This window comes from Schistocerca nitens, chromosome 3 (genome assembly GCF_023898315.1).
Source record: "Schistocerca nitens isolate TAMUIC-IGC-003100 chromosome 3, iqSchNite1.1, whole genome shotgun sequence".
Lineage (NCBI taxonomy): Eukaryota > Metazoa > Arthropoda > Insecta > Orthoptera > Acrididae > Schistocerca > Schistocerca nitens.
In genome coordinates this window covers 61,158,229-61,169,429 of record NC_064616.1, presented here as the reverse complement: position 1 = coordinate 61,169,429, position 11,201 = coordinate 61,158,229, and the positions used below count along the sequence as shown (strand labels likewise).

The following is an 11,201-nucleotide window of genomic DNA, read 5'->3' as shown; positions in this document are numbered from 1 at the left end:
GCAAGCAGTGGAAAGTGTATATCTGATAAAAATTTCTGAGTATTGGATACAGGACTAGTCAAGAGATGATTGTTCATTACTCATTTAATAAGAAGTGATGTGCCAAGACCAGCTAATCTTGTGAACAATGACTCCTTATTCAGCCCCAGATCTTCATGTTATATCAAGCCTTTGCCCCCCCCCCCCCCGCCCCCCCCAATATTCAATTAGTTTACATTACACTTTTCTTTTTGTTTACCCATGTAGTTTTACTTCCCTTCTAAGACTGTCATTGGCAATAATCCAAGTATTAATCATCTCCAATTTTAACAGTACTTTGACATCTAACCAGTGCTCTGTACCTCTTGTGCCGATGTTCCACTGATGGGGCACTATACATCCTGTACCATGTAGAGTGTGTGTCTGTTGGACATAAAGTTATGAGTGACTTTATCTTCTCATTTCCATTCCCCTATACTCTTCAATATTATTTTTGTGTAATTTTAAAGTACTGTACCATCTTTTTCTTGATTATAGTATGGATAAAAAAATTTCTGTGTTTATATTGAAGCTTTCTCCTAATTTGACTGGAAGAGAGATTAAACTGAATGGAATGCACTGATATACTGGAATGAAATCTGTATTGTTCATCCTCACTGTGAAGCCAAATTTCAAAGAAATTGAATATAATATAGGTGCACATACATTAGATAAGAAACCATTTCATTCACCATAGCTGACCTAACCCAATTAGACATTAAATAGCACATTCTCTGTCTGCTGTTTCTTTGTACAATATGTACATGTTATTTTCTCAGGTTAATTATCATTATTCTCTCCAGAATGATATGACTATCTATCTTACAAGATGCAGGTGACAGCCACATTTTGCAGCATGTTGTAGTGGTATAATACTTAACATGGAGACATGTTATCAGCTAGTAATATGAAACTGATTCTCTTTTAAATCAGCATCTTTTCTCAAATTTCATTATTCATGAGTAACCTTTCGCCAAGATCCACTAGTACAAGTTCCTGGACCTCGCCACCACTCATTTATATCACGATATGCTTTCGCTGGGAAATCATCATGAAGGAGTGCACAAAGACGACAGAAGAAGTATGTGTTAATGAACTCTCCAGTGCCCTTCCAACGAAAATAAGAATTATACAGCTCATCATCTGTGTCAAGTTGATGTAAGTATGCTGCCAGTTCTTTAGCGGAGGCAAATTCATCAACATGGATGTAGGAACGCTCTGGAGCATTTCGTGCGTAGTCTTCAGGTCTTGCTCCCATAACTACAGGCAGAACATTCCTCCTGCAAAATAAAAGTAGAGAATTATGAATCTTTATCATGTCAACCATCCAGCACCTCACTCAAGCAGTTATATGCATCAAGTACAATGGCAGAGAGTCTTACAATAAAATAAATTTGACAACTAGTTTCTCTACTTCACAGTGACATATTTGTGAACTGTAGTGTAAATGTTATTCTGAATTAATTACACATGATAATCAACAGGAGTAGTCAAAAGTGTTGATGTAGTTTGTTAAAATAACTTGAATAACCATAGCTACATCTGCACTGTAACCTACTCTTTTTTTGTTGTATGTAGAAATTTTATATTGTAGACAAAATTCGAAATGCTACACATACCTACTATTGTATGGCAGTAAAACTTGGTAGATATTGTAATGTGTTATTGTGGAACTGATTTATGCTGGAAAAAATTAGTTCCAATTTCGGCCACCAGGTGCAAATCTGGCACCGTACAGCATCTTGTCAATGTCTCTGGTGCTCATACTGAAAACACTGTGTGATAATAAAATCAACAGTTGCCTTTCTCTCTTCCTTGACCTTTTCCACCCATGTCCCATTCCTAACCCATTACATTTGGAAACATTTCTATATGTCTTCCTTGCGTTCACAGCACCAGATTTGTACCTAGTAACCAAAACTGGAACTATTTTTATTTCAGCATAAAAGGGTTCCACATTAACACATCAAAGTATCTACCAAGCCTCACTATCATACAACTATTACAGCCCATACTCAACCTCTGTGAGTAGCTGCACTTTAATTATAACAACCCAGTATATATTAACAAAGGTTTTCAGTGTGACTTTAAAATGATGTATTAAACTTCAGTGCTGCTGGAAAGATATACAGGATATAAAATAACTATGTATACAAATATTTAGTGTTACTGGAGAATATAAAAAGAAATAGTTTTGTTATGTGGTGCAAATAGCACAGGTGGACCGTTATATTCGTTAGGGGCCCTTTAAGAGTTTCATGCTGCTCTTCCCTTAGGCTAATATTCAATGTTGTTTTGATCATTTTGTGTATAACATATTGACACATGAATCTGATATCCAACACAATTACATCTTATTGCTGGAAAGGGTAAGTTGTCATTACTGGTAGCAATGTCCACATCCCTGGATAAACAACTACATTATTAACGAAACTTCCTGGCAGAAGTAAAGCTGTGAGTACCGAGCGTGAGTCGTGCTTCGGTAGCTCAGTTGGTAGAGCACTTGCCCGCGAAAGGCAAAGGTCCCGAGTTCGAGTCTCGGTCGGGCACACAGTTTTAATCTGCCAGGAAGTTTCATATCAGCGCACACTCCGCTGCAGAGTGAAAATCTCATTCTGGATACATTATTAACGTTTATGTTGTGTTGTGTTTACATAAAAGTTTATACCAGGCATGGTAAGCCTTTGCCGACCTATGAGTCTGATTCACAGTTACTTAAATTCATGGGCCACCTTGTCACATGATGCGGCAGCAGTGCTCCTATCGTATAAAGTCAAAGCTATAGCATCTGTGACGTTAATCTTTATGGAGTAACACATCAATGTCAATGGCACCTCTTTCCTGACATGCCAAGCCAACAAATTATGTCTCAAAACACACATTTTTGAGATTATATCCATTCTTTTCATCCCATCATCAGATGTATACATTTATTTATGTATCATGAACATTATATATTTAGTTACAATGTTTTGCGCCAGGCATCTTGAAATGTCATTATGGGAAAACACTGCTTATATACATACCTAGTTGCAGTTAATTAATTGAAAATCACATTCAGCTTCAACAGTTACAATGTTCTAATACATTCTACAATGGACAAGAATTATTTACTAATGCTAATATGAGAAAGACTGGGAAAAAATACGTCAGTGGTGATAGGCAGTTCCAGTCGACAAGTAATTAAGTAAGTTTGTGTATTTCTTCTGCAGGCCAGATTGAAACCATTGCACACCAGATGTGACCCATGGGCCATCGCTTGCCCACATGTTGTTTGTACTGATGTGTACAGGTTCTTTATTGCTGATTACACTCAGACCACGTAAGCTGACATACCAGCTGATCAAAAAGTCAGTATAAATTTGAAAACTGCATAAATCACAGAATAATGTAGATAGAGATGTACAAATCGACACACATGCTTGGAATGACATGGGGTTTTATTAGAATGAAAAAAATACAAAAGTTCAAAAAACGTCCGACAGATGGTGCTTCGCAATAATTAGCATAACAAAGTAAGACAAAGCAAAGATGATGTTCTTTACAGGAAATGCTCAATATGTCCACCATCATTCCTCAACAATAACTGTAGTCGAGGAATAATGTTGTGAACAGCACTGTAAAGCATGTCCAGAGTTATGGTGAGGCATTGGCGTCGGATGTTTTCTTTCAGCATCCCTAGAGATGTCAGTCGATCACGATACACTTGCGACTTCAGGTAACACCACAGCCAACAATCGCACAGACTGAGGTCTGGGGACCTGGTTGGCCAAGCATGATGAAAGTGGTGGCTGAGCATATGATCATCACCAAACGATGCGCGCGAGAGATCTTTCACGCGTCTAGCATTATGGGGTGGAGCGCCATCCTGCATAAACATTGTACGTTACAACAGGTGTTTATCAGCCAGGCTGGGGATGATGCGATTCTGTAACATATCGGCGTACATCTCACCTGTCATGGTAGCAGTTACAAAATCAGAATCACGCATTTCCTCAAAGAAAAAAGGCCCGATAACGGTAGATGTGGTAAACCCAACCCATACCGTGACATTCTCATCATGCAATGGAGTTTCCATGACAGTTATAGGATTTTCGGTAGCCCAAATTCTACAGTTGTGGGCATTGACAGACCCTCAGAGCGTAAAATGAGTTTTGTCGGTTCACAACACGTTACTCAACCAATTGTCATCTTCCGCCATCTTTTGAAATGCCCACACCGCATATGCCCTCTGCTTCACTAAATTGCCAGGTAACAGTTCATGGTGCCGGTGGATTTTGTACGGATAGCATCAGAGGGTATGCCTAAGTGCCAACCAAACAGTAGTGTATGGACTGCCGGTGTGACGTGTGACTGTACGAGCGCTGATTTCCCCGTACATAGATGGACCCGCTACAGTCTCCATTTCTTCCTGAACTGTCTCAGCAGCATTACGCCTTGTGCTTGGTTGGCCACTATGGGATCTATCGTCTTAAAAACCTGTGGCTTCGAACTTCGAAATAATTCTCGCCACAGCTGCATTTGTCAACGGACCTTTACCCATTGTAAGTTTGTGTATTTCTTCTGCAGGCCAGATTGAAACCATATCGGCTCAACCACTTGTTTATAGAAAACACTAAGATTGACGTGTTTCGGAAGTCAAGCTTCCATCATCAGAATAATAAAAAGTAAAAGAACCTGTTAAAACTTGCTAAAATGGAACATGCACCAGACACAATAAGTGGTTGAGCCAAAATATTTTTTAACATTGACATTCACAACCATGACCTCTCATCCAGTATGGATAAAATCAAAGGACCTTTACCCATTCAAACCCCCTTCCTATGGCGATAGGATCTTAATGCTGAATTAGCACATTCCCCATTCTGATAATACAGCTTCACTAAAAGCACCTTTTCAGGTAACGTCAACATGCTGCGACTGCTGGCATACCTGATTCTCTCTCTCATTACAGCTCCTTTTATACATGATTGTTTTGCTGTCCAGCGCCATCTGTCAGACATTTTGTGAACTTTTTTGTTCTTATAAAACCCCATGTCATTCCAAGCATGTGTGTCAATTTTTACTTCTGTATCTACATTATTCCATGGTTTATTAAGTTTTCAAATTTATACTGACTTTTTGATCACCCACTACATCTCATTTATGGGGAGAAATGATAGAACAGTCAAACAGCAAGGCACCTGCATGCAGAAAAATTTTCAGGGAGGAGGTTACCAAATCATGTCACATTTCAAGGAATTAATGGCATTGTTCATTGACATGGATCCCTTTGGCTAGACCAATGGGAAACTGGTAGATCTTGAAGTGTGCGAACTGTTCAGTTCGAGGAAGCTGTGTTACAACTAACTGAGGACAACTTCAGCACCAGTACACAATCCATTACCAAGGTGGTAATACCTCCAACACCAATATGTGGACTGCCTTATGTGAAACGGACATGCATCCATTCAGGTGTGAGGAGATACAAAACCTACCAGCTGATTACTTCCCCAGCACATGAAATTTTGCCAATGGCACCCATACCAACCAGTAAACATCACTGACTTCCAAATGTTCATTTTGTTTTCTACCAAGGCTGCTTTCACAAATGAAGGAATATTTAGCAGCCACAAAAGCCATGCCTGGGAGTTGGAAAATCCTGAGGTGACTCATGTATTCCACAATCAACAGATATTTTCCATAAATGTGTGGGGCGGTATTGTTGATGAATATCCAATTGGGGTGAATCTTCTCCCCAACATGCTTACTGGAGAAAATTACCATGTCTTTCTGCATTAAGTATTACCAGAAATGTTGGAGAATTTCCTACTATTGGTCAGCCAGTGATTATGATTCTAGAATAACAGGGCTGTACGACACAATGCACTTGATGTTAGAGGACATTTAAACAATGTTTTCCACAACTTTTGAACCCTGATCTCACTCCTATGGATTTATTTATTTATTTATTTATTTTTTTTTTTTTGCGCGGGGGGGGGGGGGGGCGGTGGGGTGGCGGGGGTGGGGGTGGGGGGGATGGAGCTTGTGGTGTCTGAGACAAGACACTCAAAAAGAGCTGTTTGTCCATGTGGCTGAAGCTGCACCCAGAATTCATGAAACATCTCTTTGTTTTGAGTGTGCTAGACAATCATTAGCACAAAGATACCAGTTGTGTGTTATTGTAAATGGACAACATTTTGAGCAATGTCTCTAAAAGAATATTCTTCACATGGCAGTTTGAATACTTTCCCTGGACTTCACTACTGTCTAAACTTTCGTGTACCCTTAGCAGAGAATGATTCCAGTTTTAGCTGCCAGAGATGGTGGTCATGTGTGCATGAGATGTGTTTGCTTGCATGAATGAATGTTTGTATGTTTCCTTTTCTGAAGGTGGCTTTGACTGAAAGCTAATGTGAAAGTGTCTTTTTCATTGTGCCTGTCTGCTACTCTACATGTCATCCTAACGGTGAGTAGCAATCTATCTTTTCCCTGTAACAGTGATATTCCAACATGGTCTCTTGTTTTGCTTGAGATAATGTTCTCATTGCTATATTTTGCAATAAAAGCACTCTTGCAGGCTGCAGAGTGGCCTCACAGCTGCAGCCCATAGCTGATGTGCCTGCAGAACATGGCATACAATGCTATCAGTAGGTACTGTTCTGATATTATACTTTATAGTTTTACTCAAGAGGTAGAGGATCCATGGAAGTTTGGAACATGTTTAGTATGCTGTTGCCAGGTTAACTTGGTATCAATTAAAAAGCCTCATCAACTTCTGCATGTTTTTCGAATAATTTTCATCCTGTTAATAATGAACCAGGCCTTGGCCTCACCGAGTAGGACTTTTGCTTGTTGAACAGCCTGATTTTATTTTATTTATTTTCGAGTTCCGTGGGTCCTTGACGCGAATATATCGCTAGGATGTAGAGTGTGTCGGGTTATTACAGTAATACCCACATGTAGATGACCATGAGGCAACCAATTTAACATATATAAACAGATACATGAAAAAGGACATCTACATGTCAAATAATTCCAAACAAAAATTCAGATAACAACACAGATAATAGTACAATAATGACATCGATGATTGCAGACATAATAGTGCAGTAATGACATAGATAATTACATAAACAAATTTAAAGTAATTCATCTAAAAAATATTCTGCCAACAAGTGATATGCTAATCTACAAATTCAAGAAGTATTACACATTATCAAAGAATTCCTGTAAAGAATAAAAAGAATTATCCAAAAGATAAAGTTTTAGGTGAGTTTTGAATTTAGTAAGATCCTCTATGACTGATTTGATATGGACAGGAAGTTTATTGAACACTTTTATACTTGAATAATGAACTCCTTTCTGTACCACGCTGAGATTTTTTAAATCGTTGTGAAGATCATGTTTTCTTCTTGTATTGTGATCATGGTATGCACTATTCATTTTGTAAATTGCATAATTTTTGTTCATGAAGCACATTAGTGACAAGATGTATTGACAAGGCATGAGGAGGATCCCCAGCTGTTTGAATAAATTTTTGCAAGAAGGTCTAGGATGCACTCTACTCATAATCATGATAACTCTCTTGTGTGCAACAAAGACTTTATTTGCTTGTGGTTGATTTTCCCAGAATATGATGCCATGTGTCATAAGTGAATGGAAATAACTAACATATGTAGTTTTGATTGTTTCCATGTCACAAACAGATGCAATTGAGCGAATGGCAAATGCTTCTGAATTCAGTCTTTTACATAGGTCAGTGATGTGGACAGACAAGTTTAGATTGTTATCAATATATAAACCCAGAAATTTCTATTTCTTTCTCTCCACATTTTATTTCAACATTTTCCAATTTTTTTGTTTACTGTTTGAAACTGAATGAAATGTGTCTTACTAACTTTGAGGGACAGACCATTTGCAGTGAACCAATCTAGAACTTCTTGGAATATAGTGATCGCAGTGTTCTCTAGATTGCAATTGGGTACCTTGTCAATCATAATGGTTGTGTCATCTGCAAATAGGGTGAAGTGTGCTTCTTAGGTCACACACCATGGGAGGTCATTTACAAAGATTCAGAAAAGTAAGGGTCCAGGCCCCGAGCCCTGCGGCACTCCACATTTTAATGTACCCCAATCAGAGCTGGCAGCTGCCTTTGCACAACTGTTTAATACTACTTTCTGATTTCTGTCATTTAGATATGACTCAAAGCACTTCCCTACTTTATCTTTCAAGCCATAATGCTCAGCCTGTCTTAGTAGAATCGTGTGATCTACACAGTCGAATGCTTTTGACAGATCACAAAAGATTCTAACTGGTGACATTTTCTTGTTTATTGATTCAAGGAGTTGGTTGACAAATGAGAAAATGGCTTGTTCAGTTGAAAACCTATGAGAGTATATTTATTACCCATTTAGTGTTTCTCTTTTACATGATGTTTATAAGCACTAAATGTTTGTATATCATATAATTTACATATAAATGTATTTATGAAATATGATCCACACTTTTAAAGTATCAAAACCAGTTAAATTTTCTGACTTGAGCACTATATGACACAAAATCAGAAACAAATGAAATACTGCTTCTATTTAAATCACTGTTTCATATTGTAGCTCTGTGAAACTATTTTACTTCATACCATCCTCCATGACAGAAAGCTAAGAGGGGACTTAAAAAAGCTAGTTTCACATTATTATGGCAGGCCAGATAACTTTTATTGAATGCTGCACTACACTTCAAAGTGACACAGTTACATTACACTGTTGTTCTACATAGACACAAAGACTCTGTAAGCAACAGTTAGAATGTTCTACCAATTGTTCAGTTACTCAATGATGGAAATTTGCTCGTTGGCCACAGAGCTTCATTCATCTTGCCAAAAATGTGCAAATCTCAAGGTGCAAGATCTTCCTTCCTTTCCAGTCAGCATCACCCATGTCGTGGTCAAATTGTTGGCACCACTTCACAATATTGCATTTGGTCTGTATATTGCCAGATTTTCATGATAAATCTGTGTCAAATATATGTCATTTGCTCACAAGAATCATATTATCCTTCATACTTCAACTTTGGAGTACATTTGCAGCTGCTGTACCATTTCACTCCCACACTTTGATCGGGCAATGTGCCACTCTTTTTGCCCAGTGGTGTTCATGTGGGATGACTTGTAACTTACTTCCTGAAGTCCCTATATACTATTGTAGCAAGAACGGCAGATATGAGTAAAGCAAAAATGCAGAACAGTGATCAGTTACTGTTAAGTGCTTACAGGAAGAAACTGCCAGAAGGGATATGTAGTACTTGAGTGAGTACATATTATTTACTATAGGCTCATTAATCTCTGGTCTGAAAGAAATCACCATCGAAAGATGCCATGAACACTGAAACCAAAACAAGATGGCAAATTGGGATTTTTTTCTGTTCCTTTGTTACCAACACCCCAGCCAGATTAGATACAGTGATGTCAGTTAATGAATTGGTACTGACATTTATGTCTTAAATGGTGCCTAAAAGTCACATATTTTCAACACATTCATCAAGTTTTTAGAGTACAAGAGGAAGTATGGGATGAGTATTTCATATGCTGTCAAGGTAAATTCCTTCTCCTAATGAGAACCTTAATGCTGAAAGAGCTAATGATTAGTCTGATGCTTTTCAGTCAGAATAAAGTGTTTACTTGTGATATGTGCCTCCTTCAAGTTTCCTTAAGTTTGGTCTGTGCCCACATTAAAACAAAAACAATATTTGTCATAGTCTTTAGACCATTATGACCATTTCTAATCACAGGTTCATCAACCACAAGATTTAGTCACGGAAAGTGAGGACAATGACAAATACTTTTCATAATTCCTGCTATCCGTTAGGAGATACAGGATTGTGACCCCATCCCAACTCTGGTCTGTCCTTTCTGTAAAATGAAGAAGGATGACACCATCACATAATAACGACAGACTTCATAATTGTGGAGCCAGATAACCAGGCACATGTGTACCACTCATTGCTCTAAACAGGAAGTGGATGAGCGGGTAACCGAGCTAGGTAGTACAATGATTAAGACACTGAATTTGCATTAAGGAGGAGGGGTAAAACCTGACGTACAGATTTAGGCTTCCGTTACAAATCAGAAACGGAGCGAGTAGGAGTTTAATGTTATGAGTTGCATACTCCACGAATCAAGGCGCCGCTGTTCCTCCAGTGCTAACGGGCTTCCTTCGTTCCCACTTTAATTTCGCGAGTATGACGAGTCTGAAAACTGTGGCGCCGCGGTCGCTACATACTCGTCGACTCGTTCTCTCTTGCGGTAGCGTGCAGAAGTGTAAGGCTAGTCGTGACTGTCTTATTGTTAGTAAGAAAGAAGAGTAAGCGATCTTGCTGCTGTAAAGTAGCTCTGACATGGCGAAATGACCAGTTGTAGGGATCAGATGGCCTCTAATGAAGCTGTGTTCTGTGAGACTGTGGGGGTATAAGGAGCAGTCCAATTGCTGCAAAGTACACTACTGCAAACCTGTTCCGTTAGAGGAGGAGCAATGTCTGTTATACGTTTCATGCAATAGTTCGCGCTTTATAAGAAAAACATAAAAAAATTCGTCCAATGCGAAAAAGGTTGTATTCTACCTCCACCAATAGAAAATATACGTGCTACTTGAAACGAAAACTGGGCAAAGAGCATCACATTATATCCCTGCGAGAAGAAGCGAGCTATTTCTGTATTCATTTGGTCATGGCAACTTGTACTTTTGGGCTAACGGCGAGTTGTGTAGCTTGTCATTCATTTCTGTAATTGATTTTAGTCATTAATCACCATTTAGAGACTGCACTTCATTCTCATGTCATGTTTTCTGGCACCATCTTTATAGATCGGTGACGCCTCGAAAGTGTGTATATGTGAACGTAGCTGTTAGACATTCTCTGAATAGATGTTAAATATTAAAATAAATTTACAGCAGTCTTCAACAACGTTTTACCTATATAAATATATGTGTAAACAGAACAAATTTCACTGGTAACCGATCAGATGTTATACTGGTGTACAATAAATGCCTGTCTTTTAGGCTGGTCGGAAACTTTGTGACGTATTATCTTTCACTTTAGAATGACTATGAAACCGAAATCATGAATGTGTGAAATAAATGAATAATAATTTACATGTTAATGGCGGAAATTGTGTATGGAACGGGAACGCTGCGAGTCCGTGGTTATAC

At 38.5% G+C, this 11,201-nt stretch overlaps 1 protein-coding gene across 1 annotated transcript in view; it reads right to left on the bottom strand.

The window, feature by feature from the left end:
- Positions 1-225: 225 nt before the first annotated feature.
- Positions 226-11,201, bottom strand: part of LOC126249070 (glycoprotein 3-alpha-L-fucosyltransferase A-like) — a 220,639-nt gene continuing 209,663 nt past the window's right edge. The window contains exon 4 of the mRNA XM_049950722.1: positions 226-1,298. Coding sequence (XP_049806679.1) covers positions 971-1,298 — 328 coding nt within the window. The 3' untranslated portion in view covers positions 226-970. The remainder of the gene's footprint in view (positions 1,299-11,201) is intronic.